Raw genomic sequence first — 19,799 nt, 5'->3', positions numbered from 1 at the left:
TTAAGGCATTGAAGTGGAACTGAGACACTTGGATCGAATCCCTGTTCTGCCATGTGTAAGGTGTATGACTTGGGCAAGTCCCTTAAGCTTCCTGAGAAACACAGTCTCAGCCTTTTGTCACTTAACTGTAAGCTTCTGACTGTCAGGGATCAGATTCATGATTTCAAAAGGTAGGACGTTGGTGTCCTCAGTGAGAACAGTCCAGACAACCCTTCCAGCCAAATCCTCAATGTTGGTCACTTTTTATTTCTGGATAATGAGATTGGCTACCACATAACAGTACTGGTAGCACAGCCCAGGCACTGTATGAGCCTCAGTCATGTATTGTAGGGTAGGGTGGTGGTTAAAAGCCTGGACCTTGAAGCCGGAATGCTCGTGTTTAATTCCTGGCCCTGTTACCGGTGGCAGCTATCTGGGTTACTGACAGCGTATCCATACGGGTCTGCAGTAACCTCAATTCTTGCCTCGTCAGAAGAAACAATTTGAGGAATATAAAGTAGAAAAAGAGACTGAGTCAAGTTTCAGAGCAGGACTGGAAGTTTATTGAAAAGGCTTTGGAACAGGAAAGAAAGGAAAGAACCCTTGGAAGAGATCCAAGTGGGCAACTTGGAGAACAAACAACGTGTTCAACTGTGATCCTAGGACTTTATAGGCTGCCATCTTGAGCCCTTTTCCCGTGATTCTTCCCTCCTTACCTGCCCGCACAGTGCCCTCCTTACCTGCCCGCACAGTGCCCTCCTTACCTCCTTGAGCACACAGTGTGTTTAGGAAGTTGTGTGCATGCTCATCTGAGGCTTTCTTTCCTTTTCCGGTGGAGTGCTCCTGGCAAGTCATCTTCCACCATTTATCTCTTAATGTACATGCCCAGGAAGTTGCTTCTCCCTGGTGCTTGAATTCAATTAACACTTTAATGTTACAGCTGTGGATCAGCAGATTTTCTCTCCCTGGCTCCAGCTGCCAAATTATCATTATTTTAGAGAGGCAATGTGATAATTGTCAAACCATCACCTGACATTTCTAGTTGGTGGGAGAGAAGAGCCGTTTCCTGCCATGTCTGTCTAACTACCTGTAACAGCGCAACATTTATGTCAGTGTAACTTTGGGAAGTTACTTAATCTGTCTGTGACTCAGCTTCCTCATCTGTAAACTAACAATAATGGTAATTATAATAGTGACTGTGAGTGTGACTTTATTTGGAAATATAGTAGGGTGTTCGGAGATGTAATTAAGCTAAGGATCTTGAGATGAAATCATCTTGAATTTAGGGTGGGCCCTAAATCTGATGACTGGTGTCCTTATGAGAGAAAGGAGAAGGAAACTTGACACAAAGAGCAACAGGGGAAAAGGCCATGTGAAGACAGAGGTGGAGATTGGAGTGATGCAGCCACAAGCCAAGGAATGCTAAGAAGCTGAAAAAGACAAGAAAGACATCTCCTCCAGAACCTTCAAAGGGAGCATGCCCCTGCTGATACCTTAACTTTTGGACTTCTGGCCTCCAGAATTATGAAAGAATACATTTCTGTTTGAAGCCAGCAAGTTCATGGTAACTTGTTGTGGCAGCCCTAAAAAACTAATACAGATTGTATAGAGAAGATGGTAGTGTTACGTGCACCTTATAGGATTGTAGTGAAAGCTAAATTAATGGCTGCATTTAAAGTGCTAACAGTAGAATCTGGAATATAGTAAGAACTCTTTAGTGTAGGCTATTATTGTTGTTAGCTCATTGAACCTCACATAGCAACCCTATGAAGCAGATACTATTGTGACTCCCATTCTGCACATGAGGAAATGGAGGCTTACAGAGACTAAGCTAAGGTAAGCTTATCTGAACTCTGCTCTAGCTTGAACCATCCCCCAGAAGTCTGTGGAGTTTGCCTATCTGCTGATGGATCCTGATGACTGTTGGCTCAGTGACCCTTCCTGATGATGGTCTCTCAGAAAAGACTCTCCAGTGCTGAGCCATCAAGAAGTCTAGAAGGCATTGAGAAGGCTGTCTCATGTGATTATGTTTACTCCTCCTGGATGCGTCTGCCCAGACCTGGTTTTGGCACAAGCTCTGCTCTGATGGAGCCAGGCTCTGTCCACACTTGGCTGTGTGGCCTGACCTCCTTTGGGTAGCCTCAGCACATCATTACCACAAGAGGCAGGGATGTGCCACCCTAAAAGGCCACACCCTCTCTCTCCAGTGACTTCAACAGCCCCCAGTGGTTCCTTGTTCACCCCTAAGTTGCTGAGCATAGATTATATGAATGACTTTAGAAGTAAGTCACATCACTCAGAATAAGGCAAAGCCCTCACTAGTGCCCTCAAGGCCTTATGAGCAGGGGACCCCACTGATCCTCTGACCAGTTCCTACTACTCTCCCCTCAGGGCCTTTCTGTGTACAGTTCCAATTGCTGTAAAGCTCTTGCCTCAGAGGTATGCAGGTTTTCTCCCTGTGATAGAAATCACCTTCTCAGGCCAGTCCTAATCACCACATCCTTCCTTTTTACCTTCCTTGCTTTTTCTTCCTCCTCAGCACTTAAAATTATGTAATACACTGTAAATTTTATTTGTTTATCTTGCTTATTGTATTTTTCTCCCAACTAGAATATAAGCACCTTGAGGATAGGGACATTTCTCACTTTGGGTTATTGCTGTAGCTCAGAGCCTAGGGCAGATCTAGTTCATAGTAATAATGTATTCAATAAGTAATTATTGAGTGACCAGTTGAAAAAATGAATGAGGCATAGTCCCCTCTCCAACAACTATAGAACTCCCAAACTGAAATGGTTCAAACTATATCTAGAGGTAGCACACGAAGAGAGGACTACTGACATAACTGAGCTTTGTAGAGTATAGGGGGAACATAGCTTCCAACTGAGCTTGATTTTGAAGGAGACAAAAAGACTTGAAGAATGAGGGGAATGGAATTACAAATGAAGGAAGTCCCACACTGAAAAAAATTCAGAGAATCTAAAATTCATTCATTCATCCATCCATTCATTCATTCATTCATACAGCATGGGATATACCAATGAACAAGCCAGAAAAAAGTCCCTGCCCTAAGGAGCTTACATTCTAGTAGTCATAATGTCAGGAATTCTCATCTTGGACCCAAACAGATCTGTTGGTTGGAATGGTAAAGTGGGAAGGGCTGAAATTTCTGAAGGGCTTGGAGATCTAGGTAGACCAGTGTAGCTTTCATCTGGCACACAGCAGGCCATAGGTTCTTGATAAGGTAGAGTCTTAGGAATGTCAATTGTGGAAGATTTCTACAGCCACATGAAGGAGGGATTCTGATAGGGAAGAGAATTAGGAAGTGTGGGAGTCACCAGAAAGGGCCATTGTAGAAGATCAGATATGAGGTAAGGGTGACTGGAATCAGGGGATGTGGATATCACTATAGAAGAAGGTGGGTCTAAGGGGCTTGGGATTAAATAACTGAGAAAGGATCTTCAAGCCCCTGAGTGTGAGAACAACCTACATATGTATCCTCAAGAAGAGTTCCCTGATGGAGAGGAAGAAAGGTAGCAGGGGTGGTGTGGAGACTTTGACTCTGGGAGTTGGAGGAATGACAAGGCCAGATTAGGACCAGTCTTCTGAGCTTCAGTGATTGTTCCATCATTAGGCTATGTAAACACAGGAAGGACCACAACATTCCTTGGATGTTTGCTCACCAATGCTTGTCCACATTTGCTGTTTTGTTCTCTATATGACAAGAAAAGTTTAGTCCAGATGTGACTCATAACAAATTGGAAACAATTTGAATCTAGTCAGTCACATTGGATCTGCAAAGCAAAACTTGTTTTTGCCTGAAATCCACCACATCTGTCAACACCCCAAATCTGTTTATTAATGGAGTAAAATTTTAAGATGTTATATTTTTGTTATCACAGAGTAGCAATGCTGGGATTTCTCTGTACAATATAATTTTGACTATGGACAAAATTAAATAATTTGTTTGTTTGTTTTGGAGACAGGGTCTCACTCTGTTGCCCAGGCTAGAGTGCAGTGGTGTGATCTTGGCTCACTACAACCTTGGTATCCTGGCCTCAAGCGATCCTCTCACCTCAGCCTCCCAAATAGCTGGGACTACAGGCACATGCCACCATGCCTGGCTAATTTTTGTATTTTTTTTTGTAGAGACAGATTTTCACCATGTTACCCCCCAGTCTCAAACTCCTGGACTCAAGCGATCCGCCCACCTTTGCCTCCCAAAGTGCTGAGATTACAGGTGTGAGCCACTGCACCCTGCCGAGATTAAATAATTTTGATTTTCACCTTAGTATGATTATAACTGGACATCATGATGGCTGTTTCTATAAGAACCAAAAGAACCTTTGCTTCCTTTGATTTGTATAAAAATCTTGAAGGTGTTTTTCCTCTGACACAGCTAATTGGCTTGAAATCAGCCTGTGTTTTTTCAAAGCTTGGGTTTCCTTCAGTTTTATCTCTCTGTCAGGTGAAAAGTTGAAGTTAATATTACCTTGCTCTCTCACTTTAAGCCGAAAATTCCTCTGCCTTGTCATATCACGTGAAAAGAAAAAAATGCAAAGGAAGTGGCAGTCTTAAATTCTCCAGTACAGTAAGCCAATTCAAAGGGAAAACAATGACAATACTTTGCCATTGGATATTTTTGGTATCATTTGTTGAAATTCTGTTTCGAAATACCATTTCACATTGTGTGACAGAAACCACATTTCTGTTATCCACAAGGCAAATTAAGGGCTTTTCAGGGGGAAGACAATCAATGTGAATTTTCCATAATAGAGCTTGACTGTGGCAGTCATGGGATCTGAAAGCACTCTGGGGGTCTAAGAAGAAGGGGCAGTTACCTAAGTAATTCTCTTTTCATGAGCACATCCAAGATATGTCAACCTGTACCCCACCTCTAGCACCTCTTCTTTGGCACCACTTCTGAGATGACTCTCCTGCTTCCTGGATGTGATCAGGGCTTTTGAAAACTGGCTGACATATAGTCCATGGAAGACAGCATTTTAATTACTGCTTTCTGGGTAATGTAGTCAGTTACATAAAAAACAAACTTAACCATTGTGGGTTCTTTTGTTAATAAAAACATTTGAAAAATCATGTATGAAAAATTCCTAAATTTTCTCTCTGACCTAAAAATCTTTTTCTTATTATATCTTTAATAAGAAATAAGAGTAGGATGAAAGGCTTGCATATATTCTGGTAACCTCGATATCATTGCAAAAGCTGGGAAAATGTGGAAAAGTGTACATCTAACTCCTCAATGACAAGAAGTTAGTAAATTTTCTCATTAGGAAAAGGAAGAAACAATTATAGTCACATCAAGTTGGTTCCCACCTCTGGGTTCTTGTAGTTTCTGTTCCTTCTTCCTCTTATGTTCTTACTCCCTCTCCAGGCTGGTGTTTTCTCCTCAAATGTCACCTTCTAGGTCTCGGCTCAAATGTCATCTTCTGAGAGAGGCTTTCTTGACCCTCAATCTGATACCGTTCCCTTCATTCCCAATTCTACCGCAAGTCACTCTATCACGTTCCTTGGTTTGAATTTCTTAGCACATATCGTGACCTGAAATCACCTATTTATTTGCTGCTTTTCTGGTTTATCTGTCTTGCTAACTAGATTGTAAATTCCAAAGAGCAGGGGCCTTATTAGTTTTTCTTTTTTTATTGTAGTAACTTGGATGCTAAGAATAGTGCCTGAAATGGCCATGGAAGGAAAATGAGATAGCAAGATTGTCATATTTACAAAAACAAAAGAAGTTAACAGGTAGACCTTGCTGAATAGCTTGAGGGAGTAAAACATTCAAAATTTTATTATGGTAGAAACATTGCTACAGTTTGTTTGTTGTTATATTTATAATTGGTTGTTTTATTTATAATTGCTTATCTAAAGGACATGCTGCTTAGGGCTATGTTTGTCAACATCACAACACTGGGAACCAAAGCCCTTAGAGGGTTCTTTTCCAGATTCCAGAACACTGGCATCAAAGAGGACATCTCTCCCATACCAGTTTTATCAGGATGTTTTAGCTTCAAGTAATGAAAATCCTGACTCTAATTGGGTCAAAGCATAAGTCTTATGGAAGGTTGGGCTCAGCATTTGTTGATTTAGCAGCTTAAAATGCCATCAAGGACTCACGTTCTCTACATCTCTCTGCTCTGCTATCATTGGATGTTATCCCTTCCAGGCAGGACAATGTTTGAGGATGAAGAGAGAATGTTTTCTTTTTTCCCTAGACTTGCCCCAGAAGACTTCCTCCAGGGTCACATAGGCCATAATTAGGTGGCATACCCATTATTAAACCAGTCACTGGTGAGGGAATGAAATTACACAGACAAGTCCATCCCTGAGCTTGGGGGAAAGGCAAGCATCTGAACAAAATGGAGGTTCTTTTGGGAAGGGAGAAGCAGGGAAGTGCCGTATATTTTATCTGCTCTTCCTTGTTTGGAAGCAATAGATAATGATGTTGCTAAACCTTTTTCTCCTAAATTTTGTATTGTTTGGCCTGGTGGGCAAAGACTGCCTCAAGATTCTGGGGATTGAGGTGGATTGGAGACCCATACCTTAATCCAAGCTTAGACTTGGATTATCCAAGTTCAAGCTTCTGCTCAAGAGCTTCAGGGAGAGCTCCTATTTCAGTGCCCAGCCAGCTTCTACTGACAAAGGGGAAAGAGAAAGAGGAGACTTGGGCTCCTCTTTTAGCTTTTTGATCCTACCCTCTGTTCTTAGAGAAGTATAAACTATTCTAGAGAACTCATCTCATTTCCATATGCTTTTAAATTATGTTATCTTGTCCTTTCTTCCCAAAGCATAAGAAAAACATCTGGGAATAGTTTGGGGAGTTGAGAGAGGAGGAGGTTGAGTTGTCAAAATGGAGGGAATGGTGCAACCATTTCATTTCCTATTCACTTCCTCTATGCAATCTGTTTACATCTGACCAAAGTAGCTTTTGCCTTTTTTTTTTTTTTTTTTTTTTTTGAGAGGGAGTTTCGCTCTGTCTCCAGGCTAGAGCACAGTGGTGCGATCTTGGCTCACAGCAACCTCCGCCTCCTGGGTTCAAGTGATTCTCCTGCCTCAGCCTTCTGAGTAGCTGGGACGGCAGGTGCACGCCACAATGCCCATCTAATTTTTGTATTTTTAGTAGAGACGGGGTTTCACCATGTTGGCCAGGATAGTCTCAATCTCTTGACCTCATGATCCACCTGCCTCGGCTCCCAAAGTGCTGGGATTACAGGCATGAGCCACGGCGCCTGTTTTTCGTTATTATTTTTTTGAGATGGAGTCTTGTTCTGTCGCCCAGGCTGGAGCGCAGTGGCGCGATCTTGGCTCACTGCAACCTCCGCCTCTGGGGTTCAAGCGATTCTCCTGCCTCAGCCTCCCGAGTAGCTGGGATTACAGGTGCCCACCACCATGCCTGGCTAATTTTTGTATTTTTAGTAGAGATGGGGTTTCACCGTATTGACCTGGCTGGTCTCGAACTGCTGGCCTTGAGATCCACCTGCCTCGGCCTCCCAAAGTGCTGGGACTACAGGCGTGAGCCGCCGTGTCCGGCCACTTTTGCCTTTTATATAATTCTACTATTGGAGCTTTTCTAATGTCCATGACAGAATGAGACTAAAGACAAAATAAATAATATGAATTATGATCCAAAATGTTCAACACTCCTCAGCCTCTATGCCATTACCAATTGCTTACTATTTAAGGGTGGTTTAAATGCAAGGAGTATGTATGTCAAGCCAGGAAATGTCATGGAATAGTGGGATTTGTTGTTTGATGATACATTCTTAATACTTTTTAACATCATAAACATTTTGTGGTAGATTTCAAAAATGAGGAGGGGTATTCTTGTTTTTTGTTATTTATTACTTCTACCTTGATAGATCTGTATGAACTGTTAAACAGCCAATTTGGGCTCTTCTCACTCCTCATTCCATATCTGATCACTGACCTAATTTTGTCCTTGCCACAGCCACTAACTCAGTCTTGGCCTTTGTCAAAGTACAAACAAATCCTTTTGTTCTTGAATTATTTCCCAATTACTTTGTAAGTGCCTCATTGATAAAAAGATTGGCTTTTAATCTGTCTCTGATGTCTCCAGGTAACCATTACAAGACCAGACAGAAAGGGGAGGAAAATCAGTGTTTTTGATTTCTTGTTGGTATTTTTTTCTTCTGCTTTTGGTTTTAGAGTCTAACGTGAAGACATTTTGCTCCAAGAATATCCTAGCCATCCTTGGCTTCTCCTCTATCATAGCTGTGATAGCTTTGCTTGCTGTGGGGTTGACCCAGAACAAAGCATTGCCAGAAAACGTTAAGGTAAGTCAAATATGTGTGTGTGTTTGTATGTATGTAAGAGGGGATCTGGGTGGGACAGATCCTCCTGTAAGGGGGAGGAGGGTTAAGGTATGTAGAGCATAGGGGAGGAGTTGAGGTTCTAACAGCCCAGGAACAAGTCAATTTCCACTGGATTAGGGGAATAAAATGGAAATAGGTGCTCATTCTAGAAGAGTAAATGCCTCGAATCATTAGTGATGGGAAGTTAACTGCCTTTATGATTGTTTAGTAAACTCATTAAATTGATACTCTTGCAGAGATGAATGCTTTATTCACCTTATCCAGATCTGTGTAATACTATGCCAAGATTCTATATTCTAGTATATTTCCACTTCTTCATCATGGGTGAATCACAATACTACACTCTTTTTACTTCATTATTATCACTATCACCAAAACAATAACGTTTATTATACAACTCTGTATAAAGTACTTTGGAAGTCACAGATTGAGGAGAAGACATGTTTCTTATCTCCAGATATAGTAAAGAATCAACAAAATCAATAAGAGAAAATCAGAAAACATATACGTGTATCAAGTATAGTCATTTGACATGAATTCATGGATAGGCAGATTTCTTGTGACATTTCTACATTTGAACAACTAGTTAATATCATTAAAGATCATTAGGATCATTAACTTTAATGTATTTCTGTTTTCTTCCCAGTTCATCAAAGTAAAATTTCAGACATGAATATCTCACAAGTACTTTGTAATATGGTCATTATATTTTTTAATCTGTTAATTAAAAAGCATGTGGTAAATAAAAATATATACTATAAATACACCATTTTAAACTTTCACTGAAATTATAGTAAACAAATATATAAGGGCCCGGATGATACCAATATGCTAATAAGCATGTATGTACACGTGGGCAGTAATATATCCAGAAGTTAACTTGACCGTGGAGGCCTGGGAATACATATGTAGAAGTATATTCTCTTGTATTTGAAGATGTTGAACTGGGAGCCTCTGAAACTTTTGCCATCCACCCAAATCACTGTATAGCAGAGGCGTGGGTGTCACACTGGCATCTTTTTGTCAAGTTCAACCCAGTGGTGCTGTGTACAGCAGTCCCTTTGTCAAGACAGAAGGCTGATACTATCTCATTGTTAAGGGTTGCTTGCCTTTTAATGTTGAGTAATGTTGTTTCCTTGGCAAAACTTCACTCACAGTTGAAGCCTCATGACATCTTGGTTCCATTATTTGTTTACCAGCTCCAAAAATACATAGTTGCCTTCTTAATTTGACCTTTTTACATGTTCAGTATTGCATCATTGGAGAGGGGGATGCCTAGGAGGCAAAATCCATGACAAACTTGAGTTATGTTCCCAAGAATATGTGTGGTCATGGACGACCTTCCCTCATTCACAGTGGTCTCCTTTAAGTCTCTTGTGCTTCTGCATTGTTATATGGGCCTGGCAAAATGGAACAAGGTCTTTGGCATTCTTTAAATAAAAGGTAGGAGTATTGAAGAGCAGTCATTGGCATCTGAAGTGAATCTTTTTAACAATATCACTGATTTATTTTATACAAAGATAGTTTTATATATGCAAACTAGCCATTTGTTGACGTATAATAATTTTAGTAAGATTCCTGGCATATATTGGGGGCAAAATATTTCAGGAACTTGTATTCTGGTGATGGCTTTAAACCAGACGTGCTGTCCAATTTGATAGCCACTAGCCACATGCAGGTTTTTAAGCTTAAGTCAATTAAAATTAAATACAATTAAAAATTCTGTCCCTCTGTTGCACTAGCCACATTTCAAGCGCTCAATAGCCACACGTGGCTGGTGGCTACTGTATTGGACAACACAGATATAGAATATTGCCTTGCTGTAGAAAGTTCTATTGGACATTGCCACTTTAAAGCATACTCTTGAATGATAACTCTGAAGTCATTCAAAACTAAGTTTAATGAATAAGGTGTATGATAAAACATTTTATAAAATCTAGAATAAGTAACAAAAAAACTTTTTTTCTTGCATGGTTTGTAAACTAGTACCAGGATCATCCCAAATATCATGGGCTACTAAACTGGTTTGAGTAGTTTATTGAAATAAATATATTTGCTTCCAAAAATGACCATTTAAAAGATAACACTTATTTGGATATTTGTACTGATACATGTGTTTTTTGTTTGTTTTTGTTTGTTTGGGGTTTTTGTTTGTTTGTTTTTTGAGATGGAGTCTCACTCTGTCACCCAGGCTGGAGTGCAGTGGCGTGATCTTGGCTCACTGAAAGCTCCACCTCCTGGGTTCATGCCGTTCTCTTGCCTCAGCCTCCCACGTAGCTGGGACTACAGGTGCCTGCCATCACGCCCAGCTAATTTTTTTGTATTTTTAGTAGAGACGGGGTTTCACCATGTTAGCCAGGATGGTCTTGATCTCCTGACCTTGTGATCTGCCTGCCTCAGCCTCCCAAAGTTTTGGGATTACAGGCGTGAGCCACTGCGCCCGGCTGATACGTGTGTTTTAAGAACACACAGTGACATGACTTTATGACCATACCTCATTCAGCAGTTCTTCATTAATTTTTTATAAATTTATGCATTGACAATTATTTATTGCACTCCAGCCTGGCTGACAGAATAAGACTCAAAAAAAGTAAATAAGTCTCAAAAAAAGTAAAATAAAACATATTCATTGTCTGTGTTAGGCACTGGGCTACACAATAGGGAAGCCAGTATATAGATATGACTGAGCTTACCATCTGGGGAAGCAAACATATTTAATAACACAAATTATTAATTGTAATTGTGATAAATTGCCACCAAATGAAAGTTTTGGGGCCAGGCAAGTCTTCCCTGAAAAAATGATACTAAAATAATATCTGAAGAATGATTGGAAGTTAGCTGGGAAAGACGTAGGTAAAGGGTAATCCAGGCAGGGCCGAGCACGGTGGCTCATGCCTGTAATCCCAGCACTTTGGGAGGCCGAGGTGGGCAGATTGCCTGAGCTCAGGAGCCTGAGACCACCCTGGGCAACATGGTGAAACCCCATCTCTACTAAAATACAAAAAATTAGCTTGGTATGGTGGCGTGTACTTGTAATCCCAGCTACTCGGGAGGCTGAGGCGCGAGAATCACTTGGGCCCCAGAGGCGGAGGTTGCAGTGAGCCAAGATCTGCCACTGCACTCTAGCTTGGGCTACAGAGTGAGACTCCATCTCAAAAAAAAAAAAAAAAAAAAGTATTCCAGGCAGAAGGAAAGCAGGTGCAAGAGTCCTGAAACAAGAAGGAGTTGGATATCTCCTAGGAACTAGTTGGAGAGCAGGAATGGGCCACGTGTTATATAAAGATGGGGAGGTAGGTGGTGCAGGCCCTGCAAGACAGGTTGAGGATTTCAGTTTTAATCCTAAGAGTAGTGGGAAGCTAGTGGTATGATCAGATTTGTTTTTGCAAAGATCACTCTGATTTCAATGAATTAGAGGAGGATGAGATGTAGGAGGATACCAGGAAGAGGCTACAAGAAAAATTTGGAGGAGGGGGAGCCTTTGGGTTCAATTTTTGAAGAATTGTTTTGAGTGTTGGAAAGCCAATGGGAAATGTCAAGAAAGCAGTTGGATAATCAGATTTGGACCTTTCTTTTCTAAGCAGATGTCTACTGCTGTGCTCAATAAAAATATAAAACAAGCCAAATTTTAAATTTTCAAAGAGCTACATTTTAGAAAGTAGAAGAAAAGAGGTGAAATTAATTTTAATAGTATATTTTATGTAGCCCAATGCATCCAAAATATTATTTCAACATTTCATCAAAATAAATAATTGTTGGCTGGGCATGGTGGCTCACACTTGTAATCCCAGCACTTTGGGAGGCTGAGGTGGGTGGATCACGAGGTCAAGAGTTCAAGACCAGCCTGGCCAACATAGTGAAATCCCATCTTTACTAAAAATACAAAAAACATTAGCTAGGCGTGGTGGTGGGCACCTGTAGTCCCAGCTACTTGGGAGGCTGAGGCAGGAGAATCACTTGAACCTGGGAGGCGAAGGTTGCAGTGACCCAAGATCACACCACTACACTCTAGCCTTGGTGACACAGCAAGACTCTGTCTCAAAAAAAAAAATTGGTTTTTGTTTTGTTTTGTTTTGTTTGTTTTTTGAGATGGAGTTTCGCTCTGTAGCACAGGCTGGAGTGCAGTGGCACGACCTCGGCTCACTACAACCTCTGCCTCTCGGGTTCAAGCAATTCTCCTGCCTCAGCCTCCTGAGTAGCTGGGACTACAGGCACGTGCCACCATGCCCAGCTAATTTTTGTATTTAGTAGAGATGGGGTTTCACCATGTTGGCCAGGATGGTCTCCATCTCTTGACCCCATGATCCGCCCACCTCGGCCTCCCAAAGTGTTGGGATTACAGGCGTGAGCCACCATCATGCCTGGCCAAAAAAAAATTGTTAATGAGATATGTTACATTCTTTTTTCATACTATCTTCAAATTTTAACTTATGGCATATCTCAATTCCAACTAGTCACATTTCAAGTGCTCAATTGCCAGCTATCTGTTACCCTGGTTAAATAGCACAGGCCTAGATTAAAGCTATGTCTCTGATGGCATTGATTGACTGAAGCCTTAGAAATGGATGAGGTCATCTAGGACGGGGTTATAAAATGAGAAGAGAGTCAAGGTCCAAGTCCTGAGAAGCTCTATCATTTAAAACAGGGGTCCCCAAGCCCCAGGCCATGGACCAGTACAGCAGGAGGTGAGCAGCAGGTGAGCGAGCAAAGCTTCATCTGTATTTATAGTTGCTCCCCATTGCCCACATTACTGTCTGAGCTCTATCTCCTGTCAGATCAGTGGCAGCATTAGATTCTCATAGGATCGTGAACCCTATTGAGAACTGCACATATGTAGGATCAGGACTGCGTGCTCCTTGTGAGAATCTAATGCCGGATGATCTGTCACTGTCTCCCGTTACCCCCATATGGGACTGTCTAGTTGCAGGAAAACAAGCTCAGGGCTCCTATTGATTCTACATTATGGTGAGTTGTATAATTATTTCATTATATATTACAACGTAATAAAAATAGAAATAAAGTGCACAATAAGTGTAATGCACTTGAATCATCCCAAAACCACTGCCCCCTCCTCTCCACCTCTGGGTCTGTGGAAAAATTGTCCTGCAAGAAACTGGTCCCTGGTGTCAAAAAGGTTGGGGACCACTGATTTAAAGGGTGAATAGGGAAAGAATTCCTCCTAAAGCATAATGATAACATTATTTAGTACTTTGCAGTTATAAATCATTTCCACATGCATTTCCATTTTCTCTTCCCATGAATACTGTGAAGAATGGAAGGTTATCCCCATTTTTTTTTTTTTTTTGAGGTGGAGTTTTGCTCTTCTTGCCCAGCCTGGAGCGCAGTGGCACGATCTCGGCTCACCGCAGTCTCTGCCTCCCGGGTTCAAGTGATTCTCCTGCCTCAGCCTCCTGAGTAGCTAGGATTGTAGGCGCACGCCACCACGCCTGGCTAATTTTTGTATTTTTAGTAGAGACAGGGTTTCTCCATGTTGGTCAGGCTGGTCTTGAACTCCCGACCTCAGTTGATCCGCCTGCCTCGGCCTCCTAAAATGCTGGGATTACAGGCATGAGCCATCACGCCCAGCCATCCCCATTTTATAGATAATGAAATCAAAGCCTTAGATGTTCTCTCACCCAAGGCAGAGGGGGAGCTAAAACTAGAATCCAGTTTTCTGATCCAAAGGCTAATACTGTTTTCATTTGTCTTAGTGAGTTTTTCCAAACAGTACATCCTATTAACAGAAATTTCATGCAGGATGTTTATTTTGGGAAGTGATTCCAAAGAAACAAGGAAGGAGGGAAAGAGAGAGTTAGGAGCAAATTACCACATTGGGCAACTGAGGCTTGATCCTCCCAGGGACCCTCTGAAGAGCTGTGGAGAGTGAACTTTAGAATTGTCTGCCCTGGGGATTTATCCCCTGATTCTCATCACCTGTTGGTCAAGGGTTGCTCCCATTTGGTGTTAAGTCCCTGTCACTTCCAGGTTTGCACGTGTGTCAGAGGGGCCATGTGGGTACCACAGGTGACAACCTAGGAAGCAGGAGAGAAGCTCCTGGGCAGAAATAGAGAGATAAGGAGATACTGCTGGGGCTGGAGTAAAAAGTTGGCCAAGATGTAAAATGGCCACAAGAGGTATCTGAAGTATCATTGCACCTCCTGATTTTTGTGGAGGTGAGGGTTCTTTGTACAAATAAGTTCAATATAATAGAGATATATTCATGCAGAGACAGTGCTATGCAAGCCCAGAGAAAGAAGCTGCTAATTGTGCCTGTTTACATGGAGGCTTCACAGAGAACGTAGCCTTGGAGCTGAGTCTTAAGTGCTATGGCTTGAATGTTTGATCCCTCCAAAACTCATGTTGAAACTTAATCCCCAGTATAGTAGTATTAAGAAGCAGGGTCTTTAAGAGGTGGTGGGTCATGAGGGCTCTGACCTCATGAATGGATTAATCCATTCATGGATAAATAGATTGAGTTATCACAGGGTGGGTTAGTTATCATTAGAGTAGGTCTGTATTAAAAGCTAGTTTGGCTCTCAGTGTGCCCCCTTTGCCATGTGATGCCCTGTGCCACCTCGGGACTCTGCAGAGAGTCCCCACCAGCAAGAAGGCCCTCATGAGATGTTGCCTCTTGATCTTGGACTTCATAGCTTCTAGAACTGTAAGAAATACATTTTTTTTGAATAAATTACCCAGTATCAAGTATTCAGTGATAGCAACAGAAAATGGACTAAGACAAATGATAAGGAGTTTTCTAGAAAGTGGGATAGGACATGTTCCAGACAAAGATTGTATCATGTGTTGAAGAGTGGCAGCTTGAAATCATATGCAATTCCTGGGCAATCAGCAGCTCAGTATGGTTAGATTGTTGAATATGGGGGCAGGAAGGAGTGGTGGAAGAGGAGGTCCAAGTCTGAGCTTAGTATTTCTGGCTTAAAAGTGGGCATCTCATCCATTCAACTGCAGTGGTGTTCAAGCTTGGATCCATATTAGAAGCACCTGGGGAGCTTTTCAAAAATATAGCTGGGCCCCATCTCAGGTCAATTAAATCATCTTTGGAGGTTAAAGTTAAATAAAAATGGTTCAAAATATTGTAGATCACCGGCGCGGTGGCTCACTCCTGTAATCCCAGCACTTTGGGAGGCTGAGGCTGGCAGATCACTTGAGGTCAGGAGTTCGAGACCAGCCTGGCCAACATGGTGAACTATCTCTACTAAAAATACAAAAATTAGCTGGGCGTGTTGTCAGGTGCCTGTAATCCCAGCTACTTGGGAGGCTGAGGCAGGAGAATTGCTTGAACCCGGGAGGCGGAGGTTGCAGTGAGCCGAGATCATGCCACTGCACTCCAGCCTGGGCAACAGAGAGAGACTCTGTCTCAAAAAAAAAAAAAAAAAAAAAAAAAAAGCCCAGGGACTAATATGTTTTAAAATCTTCCATGTGATTCTAATGAGTAGTTTTGATTGAAGACCACTGCTTTGAAGGGTTTCATACAAGGAAGTGATGCCCAGATTTGTGTTCCAAAGATTCCTTTTGGCTGGAGAGCAGATTAGAGGAGGAGAGACCAGTTAGCATGCTCCTGCCATGGTCTAGGCAAGGCAGGCAAGGCCGGAATTAAGGCATTGTCTGTGGAGTAAGGGGAGGGGATGATGTGAAAGACACTTGGGTTGACCAGATCTTCGTGACAAAATTCCTTTGAGGACCTTTTAAGATTAAGATGGAACAGGTACCTTGGGACGGTTAATGCTGAGAGAAAACTCCAAATGCTTCTGTTTAAAGAGGGTGGTGGCCACAAGCCTCTCTTAGTGCAACTTCATACATGGAAAGACTTTCAGCTGTCCTGTACTCACTTCCTCTGATTTGTCATCCCTGTCCTCTTGCAGGGATCATTATTCTGCCTGCCTAGAGTACAACACAACATGGGCTATGGACTCACACTGCCTTGGGTTTGACTCTTCGCTGTGCTCTTAGGGTCACAGGAGTTAACCTCTCTAAGCCTTAGTTTCTCCACCTGTATGATGGAACTGATGATTCTTCTCTTGTAAGATTACTGTGAGAATTCAGTGGGATAAAGTACATGCAAATATGAGTGCAGAGCAGAAGGCCTGGCCCACTGCAGACACTCAGTGATTGATAACTCATGTCTTATCATTTTTGCAGCTTACGTGCCTTAGTGACAAATTGACAGTTATCTTTATTTTATTCCCACTGTTCCCCATCTGACTTGCCCTTGTCTAGCCCATTTCAGGTCAGCCCACCCATGCTGATGATCCAGTCTTGTCATCTTCCTGCCTGACCTAGTTTGGGTTCAGCCCTGCTGGGGAGGTAGTGGCCTCATGCCTGGGCCACATGTGGCATAACACAGCAAGAACTCTTTATTGTTCTGAAATGTTTACTTGCCCAGCTACCTAAAAGGTTATAAGCACATTGAGGACAGAGAATGGACTTCATTTGTCTTTGTTTGCATTTTATTTATTCATTGACTCCATTCATTCATTTAACAAATAGCCATTGAACATCAACTCTATTGTAGGCCCTGGCATATATTAGTGAGCAAGATGGGCAAATTTATTATACCCTTGTTGAACTTATAGTCTAATGAGGGAGATAATCATTAATCAGATAATCATAAAATAAATGTTAAATTACAGCCAGCACAACATCTGATTTGGATAGTTGCTCCAGAGAAGTTTGCTGACTCTGAATAGAGTAAGCACCTTGAACAGGTAAAACTGCTCCCTCCTTGTCTGTGAAGAACCCAGGACCAGCCTGGTAGCCAGGCAGTGTCAGTGAGGGAAGCAGACCTCGCCTCAGAGTTCTCTAGAGATCCTAGTTCCCCACTCTTACCCTCAGAGCCTTCTCAGTTTGAACCTCCAGAGTGCAGGGCCTCAGAAGCTACATGTGTTAGCAGGCATCCTGGGGCATTCTCATGCCACTGAAGTCTATGAACCACTGCCTGTGAGGCACAATGAGAACTTAAAAAAAAATAGCCTTAATGAACTGAAGAGTCATTAGCTGTACCCAAGACTCCCCCTGGGAAAGTACCTTTGTTCTGGTGGACCTAGGTGGGGAGGTAGCTTTGACGTCTGCTTGGTTCCCCACTTCCTTGTCTACTCATAACTGAACAGTGGCAGTTAGTGGTTGTCAGATATTCCTTTTAGCACAAACCTTCCACATTTTGGCACACACTGAGTCTCTGTCACACAAGCACCAGACTGACCCAATGCCAAACAACTAGCCTTCATTAAACGCTGCCTCTTCTGTGAATGCAGACTCAGGGACCAGACCACTTTGATTTTAATCCCAGATATGCTACTTTCTAGCTGAGACTTTGGGCAAAAAATTCTCTCTATGCCTCCCCTTGTATGTAAAATCAAGATAGTAATAGTACCTACTTAGAAGATGGTTGTGAGAATTAAATGGAATAATACAAGTGACTTAATTGTCAGAGTGACGAGCACATCAGAGGTCCTCAATGGAGACTAACTGCTTTAATGAAGATATGGCCTATGGAAGGCCCTTAGCTATTAGTGTATTATGGTCACTGAAACAGTACTCTGCAGGATTTCCAGCTTCTGTTAAAGGATAATGACCTTTCCTCATGCATCTGCTTTTTCAAAATGAACGAAAGTCCTGTTCTTAGATAAGCATTTGTGATTTTATCTTTTTTTATGGAGACTTTGGAAATATTTGCTCTGATTTCCAAATATTTGCTCTGATTTGGAAAATATCTGTATTATTTTTACTCTTTTGGATTTTAATGTGTGTTTTAAAAAACATCTGCAGATAGATGGTGGTTGCACAACAATGTGAATATCCTTAATACCACCAAACTGCACTTAAAAATGGTTACAATGGTAACTTTTATGTTATGTGTGTTTTACAGCAATTAAAAAATAAGACAATAACAGAACCGTGGTTTGTATTAAAGATCTAGTAACTCTAATTAAAGAAAAAGGAAAGGAAGAAAATGGTCTCTAAATGTTTATAGGCCCTGCTAGCATCTCTGTAGCTAATCTGGTTTGTTTATAGAGTACTAGAGTCTTACTCAAAATTATAGACTTTGTTTATAAACCCAAGCTCACTGAGACAGACTGATGAGGCTGCTGAAGCTACCATTAAAGCTGCAGGAACTTTTAAGAAAGTTTTTGAAGACACACTGTGTCTGAAGGGACCATGAAAAGTTAATGATCATATTTGCCTGTGTTACCAGATGTCTTAGTCTGTTTTGTGTGGCTGTAACAGAATGCGACAAACTTGGTAATTTATTAATATAAAGAACAGGAATTAATTTTCTCACCGTTCTGGAGGCCAAGAAGCCCAAGATCAAGGTGCTGGCAGGCTTGGTGTCTGGTAAGGGCCTGGTCTCTGCTTCCAAGATGATGCCTTGAACTCTGTATCCTCTGGAGGGAGGAATGCTGTTCCTCACATGGCAAAAGAGAAGGAGATTGCAAACTAACTCCCCAAACCCCATTTAATTGTGGCATTAATCCATTTAAGAGGGCAGAGCACTTGAATACCTAAATACCTCCCACTAGGGCTCACCTCCTGATGCTGATGCATTAGTGATGAAGTTTTCAACACATGAGTTTTGGAGGGGAAAACAGTCAAACCATAGCATCTGTCTTATGGGCTTTTTGGGGAAGGTGTAGGACAACTCCAATGGTACTACTTTATATTAGACAATGAATATTAACCTCTTTTAGGGCTGGAATGAATTTAGGAACCATCCAGTTCCAACACCCTCATTTATCCATTTGATTCAATAATGATCTGTTGCATTCTTTCTCTGTGCCTAATGTATAGTAGGATATACCATTGTGGATGCTGTATGTGCTGTGGTAAACAAAGTAGACCTGCCCTCATGTAGCTTACAATCTAATAATAAAGATAGATATTAATCAAATAGCTGCATAAATATGTAATTACATCATGTGGCCTGTACTGTCTTTAGCGGGAAAATACAGTCATTCTAATCAGGAGGGTAGGATCTAAACTCAGGAGGTCAGAGAAGGCTGAGATGTCAAGTGAAGGGCTTCCTGGGTAAAGGCCCTGGAGCAGAAACCATGAGACCTGTGGGCAACTGCAAGCAGGCCAGTTCCACCAGAGGTGTTTTCTGAATGAGAAGAGGGTGAAATATTCTACTTCTGTGGAGCCAGGAAGCAGGCTGTCTGATGCTCTAGTTTCTCTTACTTTCTGCTTCTAAATAGACTTACCCAGAAGCCTGGTACTATGACATTTGTGTAGGTAGAATTGTTTCCATCCTAAGGAGAGATCCGCCCCACCTCTACGTTGCCTCCAGTCTCAGTGAGCTTAGGGTCTGTTGCGCCTACATTTCCAGGTCTTCACCAAGGCCCCTGCATTAGTGTTTCCGTGAACCAAGCAAGGTCACTTCTACTGTTCCTCTTTCTGGACCACCACTTCTATTCATGCAACCTAGCTCATGAAGATCATAACCGATCTTCATTATGTGCATAATCA

At 41.9% G+C, this 19,799-nt stretch overlaps 1 protein-coding gene across 25 annotated transcripts in view; it reads left to right on the top strand.

The window, feature by feature from the left end:
- The window catches only part of ENTPD1 (ectonucleoside triphosphate diphosphohydrolase 1), a 154,809-nt gene that overhangs the window by 53,492 nt on the left and 81,518 nt on the right, over positions 1-19,799 (top strand). For 20 of the 25 annotated variants that reach the window (XM_063629134.1, XM_063629166.1, XM_063629184.1 and 17 more), the window contains one exon: positions 8,158-8,285. The exons of the other annotated variants lie outside the window; for them this stretch is intronic. In XM_063629134.1, the coding sequence (XP_063485204.1) occupies positions 8,158-8,285 (128 nt within the window). The remainder of the gene's footprint in view (positions 1-8,157; positions 8,286-19,799) is intronic. 25 annotated transcript variants of the gene reach the window in all.

The sequence above is a fragment of the Symphalangus syndactylus genome, chromosome 2 (genome assembly GCF_028878055.3).
Source record: "Symphalangus syndactylus isolate Jambi chromosome 2, NHGRI_mSymSyn1-v2.1_pri, whole genome shotgun sequence".
Taxonomy (NCBI): Eukaryota; Metazoa; Chordata; class Mammalia; order Primates; family Hylobatidae; genus Symphalangus; species Symphalangus syndactylus.
The sequence above is the reverse complement of the archived record's forward strand: the minus strand, read 5'-3'. Positions and strand labels throughout refer to the sequence as shown.